Source organism: Balaenoptera ricei, chromosome 6, assembly GCF_028023285.1.
Source record: "Balaenoptera ricei isolate mBalRic1 chromosome 6, mBalRic1.hap2, whole genome shotgun sequence".
Classification (NCBI taxonomy): Eukaryota; Metazoa; Chordata; class Mammalia; order Artiodactyla; family Balaenopteridae; genus Balaenoptera; species Balaenoptera ricei.
Window position 1 is genome coordinate 35805868 of NC_082644.1, and position 22972 is coordinate 35828839.

The 22972-nt window shown below is 44.7% G+C and overlaps 1 protein-coding gene across 1 annotated transcript in view; it reads left to right on the forward strand.

Moving 5' to 3' along the window:
- The window catches only part of PTCH1 (patched 1), a 58312-nt gene extending 35846 nt beyond the window's left edge, over positions 1 to 22466 (forward strand). Inside the window, 10 exon segments of the mRNA XM_059924462.1 lie at positions 3892 to 4034; positions 6141 to 6324; positions 7788 to 8068; positions 9503 to 9640; positions 12533 to 12675; positions 16012 to 16111; positions 16663 to 16917; positions 18533 to 18976; positions 18978 to 19088; positions 19636 to 22466. Of these exon segments, the coding sequence (XP_059780445.1) occupies positions 3892 to 4034; positions 6141 to 6324; positions 7788 to 8068; positions 9503 to 9640; positions 12533 to 12675; positions 16012 to 16111; positions 16663 to 16917; positions 18533 to 18976; positions 18978 to 19088; positions 19636 to 19644 (1808 nt within the window). The 3' untranslated portion in view covers positions 19645 to 22466.
- The last annotated feature ends 506 nt before the right edge of the window (positions 22467 to 22972 follow it).

A 22972-nucleotide genomic window follows, 5' to 3' on the forward strand; every position in this document is an offset into this window, starting at 1 on the left:
CAAGCAAAAATACTCTTACTGAAATACCCAAATAATTATGGCCCCAACATTTTTTGGCTTAAGTTATCCAAATGATTGTCTTAATTTCCCACTTAATTAGGCTTGTTTAAACACAGATTTAAGTGCCTTTTTTGGTCTTAAGTCAATACACTTGTATGTAAAGATTAAGCAGCCAATTTCCCTGTGAGTTTGCATGAAATGGTAAACAACTTGAATTTGATTGAAAATTCTTCAGTACAGTTTCTGTCTTTGACTCGTGTTCCTAGAATTTGGTTTGTGCATGTATACCAGATTTGACCTCTTTTTCTGAGGAAGGCAAAGAGAGCTACATGACATTAACATTATTTTTTAACATGCTCGTGAGATTAACTTGAATTTGTTCCCAGTCTTATTTTTTACAGTAGTTTGGGAAGCAGTGGGGTTTTTTTTTTTCAGATAATGAATCAAAAGAGGAAGAGAAAGTTGAGAGATTCCCTGCTTTTCATTTTTCCCCCTTTGGCCAAAGACATGCAAATAACTTGCCACAAATAACAAAGAGATCTGCAGAGCACTGCCAGCATCTGAGCAAAGGAGGGTTATCCTGGAATTGATTTCAGTGTCTTCGGCCATTCCTTTGGATGTTCAATATGGCATGTTAGGCGGAGCTTCGGAAGAGGGTAGAGGGGCATTGTCTCCAGGCAGTGCAGAGGGCTAGCCTTTTTATAGCCTATTGTAAATTATCCCCATGCTTTCATCCCTTTAAAGACCTAAAGCAGTTGGACTTGGGAATCTTTTTAAAAGGTGCGTTTGAATCATGTTTTGATTGCTAAGTGAACAGCACCCACCTAGACCAAGTAAGATCCATTCATGCCCACTGGTCGGCGTCCCAGCCAGCCTTAGACCTCTGCATCTGACTCTGCCAAGGTCCAGCAGAGCAGTGTACACGGAATGGCCAGATCCTGGGACCACCAGCTGCCTAGACATTTTTCAGGCCTATTGAGTGGTTGATTTGGTCTTTGAACATTTCCTCTTAGGAAGTAGTTATCCTTGAGTCAGCTTTCCTTCAAAGCACTTTGTGTGGTTGCTAAGTGATGGGACCCTCATTAGTTTTTAATGGAATGACCATTACAAACCATGTCATCCCATTGGTCTTTAGCAACATTCCAGTAGTTTTGGGGGGAGGAGGGATTTACTCATAAAAATGTATATTGGTAATACAGAAATTACCTCAAATGTCACCTTTAAACATACATGCAAATAAGGTGACCTTGGAGATAAAAACCACATTGTACAAATGGTATTTGTTTATATTTCACACTGAAATATGCAAATAAAATTTAGATTAGCATTTTCTTTTTAGTGTCCTGTATCAAAGAAAAATTGGCAATTGAGATAATTAACTCAGAACTTCACACTAGAAAATCATTTCTAGTATAAAATATTTTAAATGAAAAAGGTCTAGCTAAAACTTTCATGTTTTGCCATAAAATAAGTGAAACATCACAGTTCTTTCCTACAGTATGCATGTGTTGGAATGTGAAATATTTGGCCAAGGGAAGAAGCAAATCCTTGTTCCTTGTTTTGTGTCAAGACTGTATAGTGTGCGTGCACTTAGGCCAAACCATTGTTACTTGAGCCTTTTGATAATTAATCAGAAAATAATACACTAATTATGAAAGAACTTAACTTTTCTGTGAAGTCAGTGATTATTTCCCATTCATCGTGAAGCCCCAGCAGAGTGAATGGCAAGTAGGGGGCCAGCAGCGTAGGTGATGAGTTGAGTGGAATTGCCAACAGGGTTGACCTCCCCAAATCAGATCTTTCTTTCCTTGTTTCACTCTAGGGTGTCCCCAGAGTCTTAGAGTATAAATATCTTAAAACCGCACTCAGATTTTTGGGGCCCCCTATTTGCCACCAGATGTCATTGGTGCCCACGTTAACTCTGCCATCTTATTCTCGTGCCTTCAACAGATGTTTGTTTCCTGGGCACCACAGTGCATTCAGGGCAATTTAGAGCATCCGTGGTTCCAGCTGACTCTGGAAGAGGCTGCCTGGGTTCAAAGCTTAGCTCCAGCACTTACCTGCTGGGTGGCTTTCCTCAAGTTACTTCACGTTCCCAAGCCTCATCTGTAAAGTGGGAACCATAATACTAGTAGGCTATCTCCTGAGGTCGTTTTAAGAATTCAACGAGGGGTAATCAATGTAAAATGCTTAGACAGCCCCACACTCACAATAAGCATGAGCTGCCCCTCAGGATTAGCAGGTCAAGAGGAAAGGGTTAAAGTGCCATACAAGCCACAAAGTGATGGAAATTCTATTATGGTGAGGAAAACAAAACAGGCCTCTTTTCTGGTAGGGGTTGTTTTTTTCCTCTCCTGTTTATTTTTTTCAAAAACAGAAAAAAAAGGCTTTAGGTAATAAAATAACATCTGTTCAATACTGATGGTTGTATGCATGCCTCGCTATGAAAAACCGTCTGTGTGAGAGGGGAACGCAGCCATCCCGGTGGTCTCCCCACCCGGCCCTGCGGCCACTCCACGTTCCCCAAACAGGGCCTTCTTTCACCACCGAGCCCAAGGCCCTCATCCCCAAATTGTTCCTGTGAAAACAACGCCCACAGCAATGTCGGAAGGAAGGCTTAGTTGGGACAGAGAGAGAGAACGAGAGAGAGAGTCCTGTGTTCCCTTCTCCCCCCAACTCCAAACCCCAAGAGTTTAACCATTTTGAGCACGAACGGAACCAGTTCTGTGTGTTGCGGGGAGCGGGGGCGTGTCGTGAAATGAAACAAACCCTTCTCCCTCCTTACTGGCCACGTCTAACCCATGCACGTGCAGCTGGTTCAGAAGATGTGGCTTCCTGGGCTGCTGGGGCTTGGGAGCTCAACGTGGGAGGTGGTTTGGGGGAGCAGGGCTACGGAAGAGGGGGGGGTGTCAGAGGAGAGTGTGTGTGAGCCAGCAATTGCTCAGACCCGAGGGCCGGGTCACCAGGGCCCTGTTTTCTCTTCCAACACGCTTATCTCTTTACAGCTGTAGCCAAACCGTCAGGTCTGTAATGATGGTTTTGATTACAGAGGCCAAGCGCAGCTGTGTGTGGTGGGCTGGTGGGCGCCCATCCCCCAAGCCCAGAAAGCTCTTTCCTTCCCCTCCTTGGCCTTGCGGTTTGTCATCTGTTCTCACAGAGCCCCCTTCTATTGGCCTGTGGCTTCCTGTTCTCAATCTGATCCAAATTTACCCTGTGAGGTATTTCCCTGCGCACACATGCACACAAGATCCCTACTCCTCTCTCCTCCACACCCCCTCTTGGAGGAAGGGTGGCAGAGAGGAAGAGAACAGTCCAGAGTGAATAGGTGTCGGCTGTGATCTTTACACAACCTGGCAGCCGATCCCACAGCTTGTATTAGCTCCACAAGTCGAACAGATGGAACAAATTGACAGAATCATGTTCACTCACCCTGGGCTGGAGAAGCAACTGAGTTGCCGTTTGAAGTTGGGAGTTTGAATGTGTTTTTCCTGCTCTGAGTGGAATTTCTGGTTGTATCGGAGAACCCATGGCTTAGCACCTGATGTGGCACTAAACGGTGAATGGGCCTGGCGTGTCTTTCTCACCCAGCCCTCTTGCTTTCTTTTGTCATGGGGGAGAAGAAGGGGAGTTTGGGGGGCTTTTTGAGGTAAAACATGTGTATTTGTTTCCTAGAAATGAATATTCTCCCCTTCTGCCTTTGAGACAGTGATTATCAGCAACCTGAAGTTCATTCACGAAAAATCTAATAGTGTCACATGAAGTCAAATACAAGTAGAATATAGAGTGTTTGGGATTGATGGCAAACACTCTCCTGTCCTCAGCGCACCCTGTTAGGACCAGGATCATTCTGGTTAAGAGTTATAATGTATTACACACATTTCCCTTTTCTAGGACTTCAGGATGCATTTGACAGTGACTGGGAAACTGGGAAAATCATGCCAAACAATTACAAAAATGGATCAGATGATGGGGTCCTTGCCTACAAACTCCTGGTGCAAACCGGCAGCCGTGATAAGCCCATCGACATCAGCCAGGTACACTCACTGCCGTACACCATGGGAGCTTCGGCGGGCGTCGTGGAGCAGGGCTTTGGGGCAGCTGCCACTGAAGACTGCTTGACAGCATGCAATCCCAGCCTGTGCTCTCTGCAGATCTGAGGCATCGGGGGCTGGAAGAATGAATATTGAGTTGGCTCTAATTCTCTTCATTCCACCAGCAAATGGTGTGACTGCGGGCAACCCAGAGAGCCTCACCTTGCTCATCTGTCAAGTGGGGACAAGTGTGTTACTTACCTTCAGAGCAATTGTCAGAAGAAAGTATAGTTGAGGCAATGCAGACTCTTTCAGATGTTAGACATACTGTGTTGCGTTGTTCTCTTTCGAATTCTAGTGCTTGTTACCATGTCAGTCTTGGTTTTATTCAAACTTGGAAAGGTGGATCCATTGGGGAGCAGAATTTGAAAGAATAGAATTTGGGGTGGACGGATGGGTTAGGAGAGGTTACTAGAAGGATAGGAAGATTTGTTATGTTTGATTCCTTTGCATCACTGTGGCCTAAGGGGTAGAGGAGGACAGACAGACTGCTCTCTCATGAGCGAGGCAGATGGAAATGCAGATCCTTGGAATCTGAGTGGACTCACTGTTGTGCTTACCCCCTAAGTAAGAAGAACTGTTTCTATTTGGTAATCATATTCTCCAACTGCATTTGCCTCTTCGCTGTGACACTTGGATTCCAGCATATCCCTTTTGATTCCTTGGGCATGCTGGGGAGGGCGTTTGGACCCTTCAGATTTCAGATGAGTCCAGCCCCACTACTGGCTTCCCCAGGTCCTATTCCCTCTGGTCTTTGTAGCTTACTTGCTTACTTACTTACTTACTTCAGGCAGAAAACCGTCATGCTAATGATCTTCCTAGCAGCTCTGTTTATTGTCTCCCCTTTTTTGCTGGCATTAAAGGTGACAGATTTACAAAGTACATTGTTCAGAGTTATTATGGAGTGTGAACTTGGTGCTTTATGGCCACATGGGGCATGCTGTCTGGTTTGACAAGGATGCGGGCAGAGGCGTCTGAGAGATAACGGGGATGCCCGGGGGCTGGGTTGGGTTTTAGGGACCAGGGACACTGTGGAACAAATGTGATTGGGCCAGGCCCCCGGACATCATTTCCTCTGCCTGGGAGGGATAAGAGCGTGCTTTGTGCGCGGAGGCCGTGAGCTGTACTATGTAATTCCAGAGACGGCTTGAAGACGTACAGTTGTTACATATCCTGTGGATTAATTGAATCCAGATCCCTAAAATTTAGTTCTCTCACTCTCCTCCACTTTCTTCCTTCACTCTTTCTCTATTAACTTCTGTCACTGGTGTTCTCATTTTGTTAAAAAAGACCGAAAGCATTGGAACCAGTTCTCAATCTAAAGTAAACAGGAAAAAGTATATGCATACATACGTGTGTGTCTATGTATATCTGTCTCCTGATGTTTTTCACCTATGCAAGGCCCACAGACCCACTTTAGAGGGAGCATAGTATTTGGCTTCCTCACAGGATGTGGCGTACTATGTGTGACCACCTCTCAGAATAAGATTCCCAGAAAGACCAAGGTTGTGCACCCGTCCCTTCCACTTTCTGGCGATGGGCATTTTTTGAATACACAGGTCATAGGAGGCTAGTGTTAGCAAAATTTATACAGATGTTGTTTTATTTTTATAGCTCTCCTCCATTTACTGGGTGGCATTTCCTTTAGTGTTAACAGCAGAGGTTAACTGCACACAGACGTGTATGGGGATTCTTGCCAGGTTTTTTTCCCCCTTCCTCTCCTATAAATATGTTTCTTCAGATTGTTCATTCTGCGCCTTGGCTGCAGACAGCCTTTTAGCATTCAGATTTAATTGGTTCAGTCCATTCCTGGGCCTTCCGCAGAACTGTGTGTGTGTGTTATAAACATGCCGATTATTGCATCTTCTGATAAGTGCATTTTGAAAGAAACCAAAGGTGTTCTGATGGGATTTTCTGTACTTGCAAACAGTGGGCATTCTCTCCTCTGCTGCAAATGCTGGTGCAGAGCTCCGCTCCTATTCTCTCTAGGCAGGAGTGTGTTTACCCCAAGCACCCCTCTGAAAGGCTTCTGTTCTGCCCATTTTGCAGCTGACTAAACGGCGCCTGGTGGATGCAGATGGCATCATTAATCCCAACGCTTTCTACATCTACCTGACCGCTTGGGTCAGCAATGACCCCGTGGCTTACGCCGCCTCCCAAGCCAACATCCGGCCTCACCGTCCTGAGTGGGTCCACGACAAAGCCGACTACATGCCAGAAACCAGGCTGAGAAGTAAGTAGCCTTCCACTGGGCCTGCAAGCTTATGGGGCTCCTTACACCCCATACCTCCAGGCTCAGTCACAGCCCTCATCCATTGACACTACCCAGGGTTCAACAGTGTAAACAGAACAATATATTTCTTTTAGTTTAAAACTCCGGGAGACAGATGAGGATGTGTAATCGAATGCAACTCATGCTCTATCACATTGAGAAATAAGAGTCTCTAATCTCCCTTCGTGCCTTTGACTCTAATACGTCCACCAGGCCTCTCTCTTTAATGCCAGCTGTTCCATGTGAAAGTTGGGGACGCCTCCAGGTTGAGTGTTGTTTTACTGTTGCAGAGTTTTATCGCTGGGGATTATATGTTTATCTTAACTTTGTCAACTCTGGTGTTGAAGGGATTTTTGGCAAGTTGGGTCATTCCTATAAGCCACCAAGCACCTGTACTCTGTCAAAGCTGTTTAAACCGGAGCAGAAAAGTCTGTATACATCAGCGTCCTCTTCCTTTCACCTCTCAGCCCGGACTTTGAAAGGTGGTTCTGGATGGATTTAATTTGCATTTGTGTTAGAGATATTAGTAGCGTATACCTTGGGTACGAGGCCAAGGGAGGACGTGAGAAAGAAGACAGGTCCCTTTGCGAACATGGCTGGAGAGCAGGCGGGTTGTGCTTCCCTGTATCTAAACCTCAGAGCCTTGTGGCAAGCAGCCAAGGCTTGTCTTAATGAAAATTTATAGTTGAGATTATAATAGGGCAAATCATGTTTAGCAAGTCAACTGAATGACCCCAGAGGGTCTGGAACACACAACGGCAGCAACTAAATGCTTGTTGTATAAGGATTTCTTCCCCTGCTGCTGAAGACTTAGCATTGCATTAAAAAAAGAAGCATGGAAGGTTTAAGTGTGTTAGATCACTAAAAGGATAAGAAAGTCAAGCATTTTTCTCAGTAAAGCATGGCTTTCGAGTTATTTTGTTCTCATAAGTGATTGAGTAAAACAGTTTGAACTTAGTATTTTCACTTGTGTCAGTTGAACAAAAAAAACGTTCTCACAATTGAATTCTTAAGTTGTTTAGACCCATTACAAAGAGTGACTGCTTCTAGAAGATTAAAATCTAAGGGTAAATCAATACACAGATCACAGGCTCCTCCTCCACACACACCCCCACCCCCCAAAATCAAAGGTTGATCATTGTTTAAAATTTCTTAAACCAAAGATTGAAACTGTAAAGACCTGAAGACCACCATTGGTATCGTTTGTCCTTCATGTTGAAAGAGGTGCGGTTAAGTGGACTTTCTTGCCGAGTTCTTTCTCTTCTCATTGCAATTGTGGAGAATCCGGGGGTGCACATCTGGGATGGCTAACAGTGGGAGCTTGCTGCATTTCTTCCACCCTTGGATGGCGTCCGTTTGCCTTTCTCAGTATTGCCAGGAGCCCCTGACCATTGGGCCCTCTCCCTGTTGCCTTCTCTCTCCAGTCCCAGCAGCAGAGCCCATCGAATACGCTCAGTTCCCTTTCTACCTCAACGGCTTGCGTGACACCTCAGACTTCGTCGAAGCAATTGAAAAAGTCAGAACGATCTGCAACAACTACACGAGCCTGGGGCTCTCCAGCTACCCCAACGGCTACCCCTTCCTCTTCTGGGAGCAGTACATCGGCCTCCGCCACTGGCTCCTCCTATCCATCAGCGTGGTGCTGGCCTGCACGTTCCTCGTGTGTGCTGTCTTCCTCCTGAACCCCTGGACGGCCGGGATCATTGTGAGTTTATTCTAAGGGTCTTTGTGGAAGTCAAATTCCTTTCAGCATAGCTCTTTCTGCAGCCGGGAAGTTTTGTTTATGTCTGGGCCTCTGGAGGAGGGTATAGATTGCATCATCCATACTGTATTTATTCTACTGGAGGTGGTGAGGTTCATGGTTAGGTAGAGCCTTTAATGGCCTTAATCTTCTGTCCCCTCTCCTTTAAACTTTTTATGTAAAGATAGGGGAGTTTTTGAGCACACTTTCCATAATTGAGCTGAGCATTTATTAAATACAAACACGCAAAGCATAACTGTTTTTTCAATTCAAGTGTCATTTTGTTACTACAACCCAGACCAAATATAGAGAAGATTCTTCTAAATGGAGGGATAATTCGAGAAGTTAGGACGGTGGTATATGGATAAATGGTTTTAGGGATGGTTTTGTGTGGTGTGTTTGTTTTAACTCTTGGGCAGAATTGATAAACGAGTATTACCAACCTATTTTTTGCATTCTTTCTCCAAGTATAATACTCTCAGATTTGAAACAAGTTTCGTGTAGAGGCTAATAAAATCATGGCAGTATTTAAATTCCATGAACTGTGGTATAGCCTTCAAAATGCCAGAATTATAAAAACAGAGACCAGGTCTTGTTTCTGCACCATAAGTCTGTGCAACAGGTATGTTTAAAGGTAAATATTTAGTCTATAGGAGTTTTCATGGTACTTAAGCAATTGATGTTATCCATCTTTCATTAGCTTATTAAAAGAAAGCAAAGGGAACTTTTATTGTACTTGTCTGTTCCCCCTTCACTGCCTGCTGCCCCCCCACCTCCAGAAGGAAAGATCATTCTCTCCTTCTTTTGTCCCTGTGTAGTTTATTGTTTTATTTGTATTTTCTCCTCTTTGGCCCAAAAAACTCCAAAGTCTGCCACACAGATTTTCTTTCCATCCCCCTAGAAATTTTTACAAGGCAGATGAAAGAAAGGCAAATAAAAGCTTTTCCTTGGATTTGACTGTTTGCTTTGTCCACCCCAGTAACTCCACATTTCTTCAAAGTGAAGGGGCTGTAACCTGACCCACATCAGCTGACCACACGTCCCCTTTCTCCCAAGTCATCCTCACTCAGTCCATGGACTCTCCAAGCAAAAGCAAAGCTACTTTTACGTAAAAGAACTTTTATTCACCCCGTCCTATCAGCTTTCTTTAGGATGGAGGGCAAGGCAACCAAAAACTCTAGTTTCAACTCAGTTATAAGTTGAAGGATGGTCTCTGATGGTTAAGATCAAAACAGAAGGAAACACCTTGTTTTAAACTATATTAAATTTGTAGCCAGCAATGAGTGCGTGTTTCTATAATTCCTTACAGATTGCGCTCGGAGAATAGTTTTGAAAAAATTTTTGCAACACCTAGAGTGTGTTTGTGCCCAGTCACTCATCCTGTGTGTCTTTTTAAAGGTGACAGTCTTGGCTTTGATGACGGTCGAGCTCTTTGGCATGATGGGCCTCATTGGAATCAAGCTGAGTGCCGTGCCTGTGGTCATCTTGATCGCTTCCGTCGGCATCGGAGTGGAGTTCACCGTTCATGTTGCTCTGGTATGGGAGACGTTTTTAGTGAAAGCTATGAAAAGGCAACCTATTTCCTCTAGCTCTTTTTAGTTTCCAAGTTGGGAACCTTTTCATTTTCTCCAACATCAAGGAACACACCTGACACACATCACAGCAGAAAGGCTTCAGAGCACAGACATTCCCTGGGAGTGGCTGAAGTTCAGCTGGACTCCTTTCCCTCTGGGGGCAATCTAAGAAGAAGGGTGTCAAAGGTGAAAGCCAGGCCACGTCAGCAGTAGGCAGTGTCCCTGGTGTGTCCGAGTGGGCCAGGAAGGATTCTGCTTATTTGGTGTTGTCAGTTGTGTCACCACGGGTCCTGAACTCGTCTGCTGTTCCTAAGACAGATGGTGTATACGTGTGCATGAATACACACAATTTTTAAAATCACAGTAACAAAGCAGGGATAAAATGAGACCACACTCACAGATTTGGTGGGGATGGCATAGTGGAGGGTGAGGTGGGTTGGCAGCTGAGGAAATACCCTGGGGCTGATGAACTAGCTCTCCCACCTGAGCCCACCCAGCTCCTTCGACCTCCCAGCCTCCAAATTCATGACGGCAGAAAGTAAGAGAACTAGTGTTTCTCTCAATAGGAATTTTTCCCCCGCTCTTTCTATGCACAGTCCTGTGAATGCTTTGTGGGAGAAAAGTAAACTTCAAGAGGAGTCTAACCCAAGAAACAAGCCCGTCGTATACATTTATCAGAGAATTATTCAAAAGCCCTATAGCGATGTGTAAATTATGTTCCGTCCACACTTGTGTTTATAGTCTGTGTCCTTGGGTTTATGTAGGCTTTCAGTAAATACTTACTGACTGAATAAATACTGATGTTTGGAATGCTTAGCTAGGAAACCAAGCATTTGACTTGGATCAAATTACTTTGATTGAGTAAAGCCTTTGCTCTTGCAAAAAGCCTTGCTTTTGCAATCTCTAGCGTTGATTTTCTTTGGGCTCAACACATGGCACATGCATATCTACACATATGGGTGTCTAGACAGATGCTTCTGCCTTCTACCTTCTGTTGTCTTCTTTCAGGGCCATATTTATGCTACTTAGAGATTATAAATGTTTGTATTTCAGAAGGAATGTTTTGTTGCAGTTAACCTGTTTTTCCCCCAATGTATAATAAAAAGCTGATAATATATAGAAACAGTTTTCTAAATTTTGAGCCTACCCAAATTACTTTCCTCAGTTGAGCTGGGAAGAAGGAGAGGGGATTTTTAGAAAGAAGAGCCTAGAGCTTAGAGAACACATAATTGTGATATCATTTCTTTAAAAAAGGAGAAAAATTACACGCGAGCTAAAAATCCACAAATCATTTTATTCTGATGTGAATGAACACCACTCTTCTTGGTAGCTAGCATTACAAACAAGGGTGGTCCTAGAACAGATTTTTGCAGTGTAAATGCTAATGACAGTCTTTAAACTGTAGCGGCACCTTGGATCTCTGAGGTCGTATGAACATAAATATCCATACTGGTGCTGAATAAACAGTGAAGGAACTCCTCTACTCCTCATGCAAGATTTAATCCTGAGAATTTAAGGAGTCTGAAGAGCCAACTTGGCTTTGTGCTGCTAGCCCAAGTCTTCATCACGAGACTATCCACACACAGGACATGGTGTTCTTACTATGTCCTGTATGTGAAAGTCGTCAAGGAATCGATGGGTGCCTGGCAGTTTACTGTTTTAGTAGCATAAGTTATATGCAAGAAGATCAACCCAACTTTGACCCTTAGGGCCTCATGGCCCAAATACAGCACAGAGTGACATGGTTCCAAACCATCTTGGTGCTTTCCTCCCAGGAGAAAAAGACAACTACTTTGACCCTAAAGTCTCCCAACTCTGAAAGAGCATCCATACATAGACCCCACTTTAGAGAAAAATATGAAAATTCATAATGCACCTTTGCATACTTTTGTGTAATTTTATTTCTTCATCCGTTAAGTAGAATAACCTCCTGTCCTTCCCTAGTGCGCATAATGCCACCTGCAAGGGCCCCAAGCCCTCTTCTCAGCACATCCCAGAGCAGCCTGAACTTTCAGAGAGCAAGCTTCTGCCAGGCTCAGCCCTCCCTGTTGCGTCCCACTGGGGGAGCAGGCAGGGTGTAACGGTAACTAAGCCACAGTAAAATGGTCCTGGGTTACACACTCAAGCCAATAGTCTGATATACCAAGATCTCCATAAAGTTCCCATTTGGTATCAACAGTGTCCTTGAACTAGAAGAGCTTTAGAGAATGCATAAGAGGTGAGATATATCCACACATATTTACAACAGGCTTGATTGAATTTACAGCCCTGTGTTTTTCTTGTGATACCTTCATGGTACTTACATGTACTACAAACACATTAGTTTGAACACAGTGACAGAATTTCTAACCTCAGCATAATAGTGAGGAAATAGGTATTTAGCACCCAGGTGCTAAGCCCATTTGGAAGTAAGATCTTGACCTTTCAAAAAATCGGGCAAAATGCTGTCACTTTCACAACTGGAGGTCTCCCATATGAATGATGCTAGAGCATTTAAGTGTGGGGAGTAAACTCAAGCGTGAGTAACAGTGAAAAGAAGGGAACATTTTGCTCATTTGTATAGTTTTGGCATGGTTTTTAAATTTAAAGTAAATATGCTTTTCTTCTTTTATTCTTGTTGTTCAAGATTTACATCAATACCAAATACAACCCATTATCATGAACAGGTCAATTTAGTGTAAGCCTAGATTTAGCTAGTTGAGCAGCCCCAATTAAACATTCCAGTAGCTAGAGGGTAAGATCTGAGAGGTTCAGTGGAGGCAGATGAAAGTGGCTAATAGCATTTAAGACGAAGCTGGCCATTGACCAAGTAAAGTCCAGGAATCTGATCATCCAAACTCTCCTCGTTGCACAGGCCTTTCTAACAGCCATTGGCGATAAGAACCGCAGGGCCGTGCTCGCCCTGGAGCACATGTTTGCACCTGTTCTGGATGGTGCTGTTTCCACTCTGTTAGGAGTGCTGATGCTTGCAGGATCCGAGTTTGATTTCATTGTCAGGTAAGCGTTAGTTTCTAATGTGATCTCTGTTGCTTATTTCCTTCTGTCTCTGGAAGATTGCAGTATGTCTTCATTGTGACTCTACTCCCCACCCCTAACCCCGCAGCTTTACTGAGGTATAATTGACAAATAAAAATTGTATATATTTAAGGGGGTACAATATGGTGGTTTGATATATGCATACATTGTGAAGTGATTGCCACAATCTGTGACTCCACTTTCTTTTGAGTTTATTAACTCAGAGGTATCCTGAGAGGCATAAAAGCAAGCTCTCTTCTAGAGCTGTCTTGGGGAATATCTTAGGGAGAAAAGATGGAGGGTTTGGGGCTAGCAACAAAGGCAACTCTGCAACTTGAAACTGATATCCCATTTATTGCTATTGAGGTTAGAAATACCAACAGAAAGAAATGACCTGGTTCCCATTAATTGACTGAATTTGACCTTCACTTCTCCTTCAAAACTGTAGAAAGGAAAACGTACAGAAACCTCAAATTGTCACATAGATTTTATTCTTTTAAGAAGTGAAGATGACATGCCTTGATTTCACATTTGAGTTGCCACTAAGATTTAAGAAGCATTTAATGTGTGACTTAACACCAAATTTTTGAAATCCAAGCCTAGTTGGATACATCTTTCAATTTGGATTTCATGGCAAGCAGTTTCTGGTGAATTTAATTAAGGATTTGACTTTGTGAAGTATAAAAGGAGAGCAAGTTTGCAAGTTTTCCTTTTGAAAAGAATTTGAGAACTGCAGGGAAAGACCATTTTCTTCTCTGAACAGCCTCCGCAGCTTTTTGACATAGCTGCCCTTGGATGTAACCCTGCTGCTCTGTGGAGAGGCGAGGCCAGAATCATCCATAAGTAAAAGATAGTCCAGAATTAGGACCATGGTAAAGCAGAATGAAATGTGAGAAATGACTTGATCGTTAGGGACATTTCGATAATCTAGAAAGAGAATCTAAACAGGCTTTTCTGATGTGTATGTTGCGATAGGCCTTTCAATTCCAAGTGAAAAGAAGAGGATTTTAAGTTGTAGCCAAAGTTTCTTTATTACAAGAAAAGATCAGTCCACTGGTCTGTGACGTACCCCGTTGGGCGGGTCGGCATCATGGAGATTTAGCCTTGCTAGAATGAGTGCCAGGGTTGGCTCAGTGTCGCTTGGGTGGAGAGTGAGTGGAGAGGTGTAGACCAGTACTTCTCAAACTGTAACGTGCTCGTGAGTCATCTGGGGCTCTCTGTAAATGCAGATCAGACTTCACTGGGGGTGGGGAGCAGAGTCTGCGTTTCCAGCCAGCTCCCAGATGATGGCCACGTTGCTTGATCCTCTCAGCACAGACGACTGATCACTTAACAAGCCAATTCGTACACCCTGTTTGCCAATATCAGGTAGACATATGCCTAAACTAGATGAAGGTTTTGGTCTGGGTTTTGTTTTAAGCTCTTAATTTGATTTTGACTTTTCCTTTATTCGGGCATTAGTAGTTGTTTCTCTGTGATGTAAAAACCCTATGTCAAATAGAGTTTCCTTTGTGTAATTTCTCATTCAACACAATGTAGTGAGCACCTCATAAGTGCCATTTCACACAACTGCAAGTAATGTAGACCCCGTCCCCCTCTACATAGTTTACGGTCTATGGGGGGAGAGAGACAAGGTCACAGGCAATTCAAAACCATGGGAAACAGAGTGTGATGGGATCTCAGAGGATCTAACTCAGCCTTGTGGGGGATGCCAAGGGAGCCACAGAGAAGAAACATAGCCTGAATTAGAACAACCATCTGGGACCTGGGTGGAGAGCAGGATCCCAGCTCTCTCATCTAACCCATGGCGTCTTGTTCTCTCCCAGAGATATCAGGGTTCTTGTTTCAAGCACTTAAAAGGGCTTCCCATTTTCTAGAACTGGATGGATTAACCTGATAAAGCCCTCACTGAGGTCGACTAAATGAGCAGACATTGTATACACTAAGCTGTCAGAAATCTAATTGGTCTGTTTATTCTACAGTTAGATGGATGGGATGCAAATGTCTTAATGCCTGCTGCTGATATATGCCTCAGCCTAAAGTTGCAGCAGTTTACATTAGTGCAAGACATCGGCTGCTTGGTTTTTACTAATGCAGCTCAGAAGTTTCTAATGTTTACAATAGCTGCGAGGTATTTGTATTTTTATAGGGATTCTCTCTCCTTTCATCTAACGTTGAAACATATATAGGCACAGCAGAGTTTGGTGCCTGTTCCGTTTTATGATCAAGAGGACCATTAACAGATAGATATCTTGCCCTCCCTCTTCCCAGAACATCCTGAGCTGTCCCCCACCCCAGCCCACTTCCAGCAGAATTGCCCTAGAAACCGTTAGTTACAGAAACGCATGTTTGCGTGGAGCCCGCTGCCTCCAGCTGTGTGCAACGTCCTCCAGCGACTCTCCCTGGCTGACAGGTTCACCTTGGTATTCGTGAAGGATCCCAGACCTTAGCCCTCAACGGTGGGAAAGCAGGACCACTTGTGCACTCTCCTCTTCTTCATGGTGCTGCGGCCTTTATGTTTTGAATTGGCTGACGCAAAACAAGAGTTATTCAGAGATGCTAAATTGTTCAACAAAAGATTGGCCGGCAGAGCAGCCCGTCATTGTGGACCGCCCTCCCCCGAAAATGCCCCAGCAACCACAGAATGGGCAGTGTTTTCTTTGCCGAAAGCTGGTTCCAGTGTTCTAAAAAGATTGCAGTTGGAGCTATTTGGTAAAACTGGAACTCACAGAATTCTAGGCAGAAAGTTGCGGTTAATGAAAGCCCAGGGAAAGCCTTACCTGCTACGCTGGAGACTTAATTAGAGATTCTGCTCTAAGATGCAGAAGCATTTCACAGTGGATTAGCTGCCTGCAGAAGTGGGCTGCTTTTCCTCCTGGGCTAAATTGTTTAAATTCTACACCCTTCACTTCATTTGTTTGCTTCTGCTGGGTTTTCATGGACGGGGCCCCTCTGCATTGTATTTGTGCTTTCAGTCTGCTCGGCCATTCAGTTCACATTCCATATTTTTGTGTTTGTGTAACACATTCATAAATAACATTACATGCCATGAGATTTCAGCAAATTAACAAACCTGATTTTTTTTCTTCCCTTCATGAACTAACACTTTGGGTTGTAGAATGTAGTCCTCAAAGTCATAAGGTTAAAAGAAAAAAAAAAAAAAAACTAATCTTGTGCTGAATTTGAAACGCAGTGTTGTAACAGCCTTTTCACTGGTGTGGGTTTTGTTAATTTTTGGCTCTGGCGTTTGGGCACGTGAAGGGTAGCGTAATTTACTTTTGCCATGGTAAATGTTCCTGTTTCCCTTTTATCTTCAAGGTATTTCTTTGCTGTCCTGGCAATCCTAACAATCCTGGGTGTTCTCAATGGACTGGTTTTGCTGCCGGTCCTTTTGTCCTTCTTCGGACCATATCCTGAGGTCAGTGATTGTCGCCAGTGTAATGTGCAGTCCTCAGGCCACCTGAATATTGTTTTTCCTGGTGTCACTCTTAATTTAGATATTTAAGTATATCCACATTTGCTGGATGTTTACTTTTTCAGTAAACAAATAACTATGGCTTTTTTTCCCTTCAATTTAATAGTGCTAGGGGATGTAGGGGGAATGGTTTGATTTGGTTTAGGTTGTTTATTTTTGAAACCTAGTGATTGGCAACCTGAGTCTTGTAGGTCTCTATCAATGAAGCACTTTCCACTCAAGAAGAATATCGGGGCTTGAACAGGAGTTAAAAGGGCACAGCCTGCCTTTCCAGAGTGTGAAAGCAGAGGGCAGTTCTTTCGCTCCAGCTGTCAGGCCCAAGGGTCTTCAAAGTGGCAGGGATTGGGCCAAGTGAATACAGGGTAGCGTGAGAGGCCGGGAGGGGGAGCGGGGGAGGGGCAGCGACCCCTGAACAATATTGTGCTTTGAACCTGAAGTGTAGCCACCAGGTAAATGGTTGATAAACACCTGTGATATTGAATCCCCTTAAATAGGTGTCTCCAGCCAACGGGCTGAACCGGCTGCCCACCCCTTCCCCTGAGCCGCCCCCCAGCGTGGTCCGGTTTGCTCTGCCCCCTGGTCACACGAACAACGGGTCTGATTCCTCTGACTCAGAGTACAGTTCTCAGACGACAGTGTCTGGCATCAGTGAGGAGCTTCGGCACTATGAGGCCCAGCAGGGCACCGGGGGCCCTTCCCACCAAGTGATCGTGGAAGCCACAGAGAACCCTGTGTTCGCCCGCTCCACCGTAAGTCATAATTCACCCCAGGAGGCAGCCCCTGCCTGCTCTGAACAGCAAATCACAGACAGCATGCCAAAAAATGTATAGGTTAGGTGGACTCACATGAAATTGCCAATATTTGGCTCTTCTTAAACTATAAAAATGTCAGTTTCCTATGGTTGTATCTCATACAGATTGAAAAGGGCAGGGACCAATATTGGTGGCTACGCAAAACATCCATCAGCATGTATCTTGTTTGAGCTAAGTACAGTTTGAGCTTCAGGACCAGAGGTAAAGCATGCCTTGCTCCCCCTGCCCCCTTTCTTTAAAAGCTACATATCATTGTAGGATGATACCTATTTTAAAATGTAATGGTATTTTTATTGCCAGCAGAAGTGATTTCTTTTCCCTTCCACTTCTGTTACTTTTAATTGCCCTTGGTATAAAATTATTTCAATCGTTATTGTCTAAGACTTCACCAGAAGCTTTTGTGGCTCCAAGCTCGTATTCTAGGTGGCTGGAAGGAGCAGAGACGCTGAGAACCAGCCTTCAGTAATTCAGGAAAACCATGAGCAGCCCGGAGCCTCTTCTCAGAGGCCCTGAGAGCCCCAACTGCATTCTCCCCTCTCTGTGCTCCCCAGGATGTTCTCGGCCCCCCAGGCCTGGAGCACAGCACACAAAACCCAAGGAATGTTCTTAGGCTCATGTTGCTCTGACTGGGGGCCTCCTGCTGTCCCTCCAGGAAATGGGTATTCCAGTCCCAGGCTGGAGCTGCCCTTCCATGAAAGAGAGAGAGGCCAACCAAATAACCTAAATTTTCTTCCTCTTACCCCCCGTGACGATGCCTGCTGAGCTGCAGTGTGAATCTGGTTTTGTTCAGCGGGAGCCTAAAAATAGGTACAAGCTGAACGACTTTGAAGTTGGTCACGGTCCTTTTGATTGATGTGGCCACTGTGTTGCTCCATGCTTTGTACAGAGACCCAGAAACCAGATTCCTAACAACAGGACAGAGCAGCACTGCCCGGTAGAACTTTCTGTGACAGTGCAAATGCTCTCCAGTGCAGTAGCCACTGCCCACGTGTGGCTGTTGAGCACTTGAAATGTGGCTAGCGCGACCTACGGGGCTGAATTTTGAATTTTAGTTAATTTAAATGTAAATAGCCATATGTCCCTAATGGCTACCATATTCAACAGTGTAGGTAACGTCCGGGCAACGTCCTGCATTTGGGCGAGCCAGGGCCAGACGTTTAGTCATTTTAGAAGATGAGGAGCTCGAGGTCTGATTCTACCCAGCAGGGTGGGGTGGCGGACTGTGGGAGAGAGGCAGCTCGGGTACTTAGACCACAGCCCTGCATTTATGGGCAGCAGCCATATGTGTCCAGCCAGCTGTGCTGGAGAAAGCCTAGGCATAGGGTCCAAACAGGGCGTACCTCTGCCACGTCGTTGTGGGTGGAAGGCCCCTGTTAGCTCCCTGGGGCACTCCCAGCCATCTGTGGGGTTGACTAAGCTCTAGTGCAGAAAGAGCTGTGTGTGGGTGGCCAGGCAGGAGCCAGAGCCAAGAAGGGAGGGCCGGGCAGCAGGGGCCGATGCCCAGCCTGGGATTAGCACCCGGCCTGTTTCAACCTGCCCTTGCCCTCTGCAGGTGGTCCATCCTGAACCGAGGCAGCACCCACCCTCCAACCCTCGACAGCAGCCCCATCTGGACTCAGGGTCCCTGCCACCCGGACGGCCAGGCCAGCAGCCCAGGAGAGAAGCCCCCAGAGAATGCTTGAGGCCGCCCCCCTACAGACCGCGCAGAGACGCTTTCGAAATTTCTACTGAAGGGCATTCTGGCCCTAGCAATAGGGACCGCACGGGCCCCCGGGGAACCCGTTCTCACAACCCTCGGCACCCAGCATTCACTGCCACGGGCAGCTCCGTGCCCAGCTACTGCCAGCCCATCACCACCGTGACGGCCTCGGCGTCCGTGACTGTTGCAGTGCACCCCCCGCCCGCCCCCGGGCCCGGGCCCGGTCGGAACCCCCGAGGGGGGCTTCGCCCGGGCTACGAGGACTACCCCGAGACTGACCACGGGCTGTTTGAGGACCCCCATGTGCCTTTTAACGTCCGTTGCGAGAGGAGGGATCCCAAGGTGGAGGTCATTGAGCTACAGGACGTGGAATGTGAGGAGAGGCGCCGGGGCAGCAGCTCCAACTGAGGTGGGCGAGGCCGGTGGGCAGGAGGGTGGGCCTCAGAGGCGCTGCTCTTCAGTGACCCCTCAGGGACTTGGAGGGACGCAGATGGCTGCATCCTCCTGGAGCCCTGGGCACTGATGTGTCCCCTGCTGAACCGCAGTGACCTCTTACCCACAGGCAGGGTTGCCTGTCTAAGCTTCGTCATCCTTGGAGAACCACTTGAGTTCCAGATTGGGTCTGTCCCTCACAGTTAGCCTGTGGAGGGTTAATGCATCTCAGCAGAGACCCTGACAGCTGCCCCTTTCACCTATTTTTCAGTCTTTTAAAGCCACAGCAGGTATGTCTGATGAACGCACAGCTCAGTGAACGGTCGCAAAGCGAGCACATCCCTGTCACCAGCCCCCAGGTCAAGGGAGAGATCATGACCCACCCCTGGAAGCCCCTCAGGCCCTCACCCATCCCCCACCTTCCTGATTTCTATACCCCAGACCCGTTTTGCCTGTGTTTGTGCTTTATAAGTAGGGACTCATAGACCTGTTACTTTGACTTCCTTTTTTTTTTTCTTTTAAAGGGTGAGTAAAATCTGAAGCAAAGAGGCCAAAGATTGGAAGCCCCTCCCTACCCCTACCCTGCCCCACCAGAACTGCTTGAAGAGAACTGCGGAGTTAGAAAGGTGTGCTGTGCCAGATAGCAGTTCATTGTTACTGTAACTGATTGTATTATTTTGTGAAATATTTCTATAAATATTTAAGAGGTGTACACATATGTAATATACGAAGGAACGGATGTAAAGTAGTGTGATCTGGGTTTTCTCCACTCCTGCCTCCAGAGCAGGCAGTGGGGAGACCGCAGCAGAGCCCCTCCCTATTTGTACATTGGTCTCTGTGCCACAACCAAGCTTAACTTAGTCTTAAATCTCAGCATATGTTGCTGCTGCTTAAATATTGTATAATTTACCTGTATAATTCTATGCAAATATTGCTTATGTAATAGGATTATTTTGTAAAGGTTTCTGTTTAAAATATTTTAAATTTGCATATCACAACCCTGTGGTAGTATGAAATGTTACTGTTAACTTTCAAACACGCTATGCGTGATAATTTTGTTGTTGTTTAATGAGCAAATATGAAGAAAGCACGTTAACCCCGGTGGCTTCTCTAGGTGTAGTTGGATGAGATTCTCTTGTTTGGCTGTGTGTGTGAACACGTGTGTGATTTCCCAATGTACTGTACTGTGATTTTTTTTTTCTTTTTTTCTTTTTACTGTCTGTGAGTGACCCGTGGTGGGCTCTACCTTAGGCCAGAAGAGTCAGGATATCTCTAGTGCTAGCGCTGGTGGAGGGCTAGCCCTAAACATCTCCTTATCCTTTTGCCAGACTCACTTCAAGTTCAGGGCATCTCTTAAGATCATTGGCTGCCATCCAGACACCCCAACTCGTGCCTCAGAGGAGATAAGTTCCTTCGCATGGACCATTGGTGGTGGATGTTGGAACCTCAGGGTACAGAGCTCACATCTCTTCGTCTTCATTGGTATTAAAGACCTAGAGAACATACCTAGTGGGAGCCTCAGCTGGGCCGTGAGCGTATCCTCTAAAGTATGCAGCCTTCATTGTACCTCTCTTGTAACCAACGCACAACACACACACACACTTACACACACCACCACCACTATCACCACCCAAATTTAAGAGTGGATTGGAAATCTTCTGGAGACAATGACCTCTTAATTCTGGGTCCACAACAGACCCAGAGGTGATGTTTTGAGTCCCTACAATTTAAACTCCCTCTCTTGCTAAATGGCACGGTTGGGGCTTTCTGGATTTGTTTGCATCCTCTTTAAAATAGTGAGCATCCAATATGGTGATACGGAATCAGAAATTCTATAGGATATGAGCTTCAGAAGGGTGATCCTCCAAGTGTTAATATTAACATTATGGGTGCACGCTTCGTAAGTAACTCATCCCCCTCTTCTCACCATCATTAGTATTCTTTCAATGTGACATTTATTGAAGAGCAGGAAGATGCTAATTGCATAACCCCCCACTGAAGAATGTATATACAGACATATCTCTCAACCAGGCATTATTTTTAAAGATTTGCTTCCATATCAATTCTGTTTTCTTGCTCTGAGGTTTGGTCTTCCTAGGCTCTTAGCCAGAGACCAACAAATGTTGGGGAAGCACTCGGTACCCAGACTAAGCTACTGTAGGAGTGCACAAATGGCAGCTCCCATTATGCTTCCTGTTTTACATGGAAAATCTTATTCGAAAGGCAACGGCCCCCAGTAGTACCAGCAGTGTAGTGACCTCAGACTCTAAAACTCGCCACAAGACTGTGGCTACCAGATGTGTGTGTTAATATGCCAGGGGCCCCAATGGCCCCACTGCTACTGTTTGGTGCCTCTGTCAGCCACACTGTCTGTCTACCTAACCCTCAAGCTCTGCTCAGAAAACTTACATCCCACATTCAGGAGAGAGATGATGCAAAATTCAGAGGTCTGCTTCCCTCTGGCTCAAGGAGTGCCCTCGCTCCTTTCCTGAGCCCAGCTTGCATGGTGCCTGACTGCTTGCCTGGCCCCTGCTTTCTGCACAGCATAGAGCTTTCTCCAGTAGTCACATTGGCAAAGGGAGAACTCGGGGGCTGGCAGGCAACCAGAATTTCTCTCCCTCTTTTTTAAAATAGTTTTATTTTGTCTGTCTTGTTTGTTCATTTGGATGTTTTAATTTTAAAAAAAAAAAAAATCTTTGCTGATATTTATAATTTTGTATCATAAGAATGTTTTCCTACAGTATTTGTCATGCCAGTTTATAACAGAAAAATGCAGGGATTTTATTTCTATTGGAAACACTATTACAGCTATGTTTTACCTTTGAACAGAATTTTTATTTGTATAGAGTGCTTACTAATGTTAAATAGTTCAGAGTATATAACATTTTCATTAAGGACTCATGGTAGGTTTTAGTGTAAGGAGTTTAAAGGAAATATTCAAACTGGGTCTCATTGTCTGCCAATTTTGGCAGAAATGGGTTTGTGTCATTTCAATTACAAAGATAAAAGTATGCCATATAATTTATTTATATGAAAATTTATTTTTGTAGTGTACATAGTAGTCATCAAGTCTTTTGACAGAAGTATATTTTTAAAGAATTTATATGTGATGAATCCATAATGTCTGGAACTTTGCTGAGACATGAGTGGGGCACACTTTTCATTGTAAAGTACAGCAAGGAAAAGAAAATGTTTAACAGTGTTAAGAGAGTGAGATTGAGTGAAGATTCATGCAGTTGTGGAATGTGTATTAGTTACCATTTGTGACCTAGTGTGGTTCTCATTTTAAACCTCAGAAGGCAAAAATGTACAAACTCTCTAAATATTAATGTTCAAACACTGATAGAAATTCTAACATGAATAAAAAATAATATAACTTGTTGGTTACATCTTTGTTTATGGAATGGTTTTTAATTAAAATATTTTACGAAGGCAGTTAGTGCGTCACGCCGTCATAAACTTTGTTGTTTTTTGTCTGACTAACCTTGTTAAATACTCATTTTTTTGTTCTCCTTCATGGAGGCGTTATTGACATAGGAAGAGTTCTACATTTTTATTTTCTGACACGAAGAAAGTTCCTAAATTACCCTTCAAAATGATTCCTTCTGTCATCTTTTAGCCTTTTTGTGTTTTTTTTTTTATGTGATACCTAATAATTCAAGGGAGTATTTATAAGTCCAATTCAATGATTATTAAAATAAAGGTGTTGTGCTTAAAAACAGTATAGCTGACAATATGGGACTGATTGAACCTGATACAAAATGTTTTTTCTGAGTGTTTATCATACCTTGTCTTCATCATAGCCATGGAGAAAAGTAAGACCGGGAATAGCATCCCCATTTTACAGCTGAAAGCAAGGAG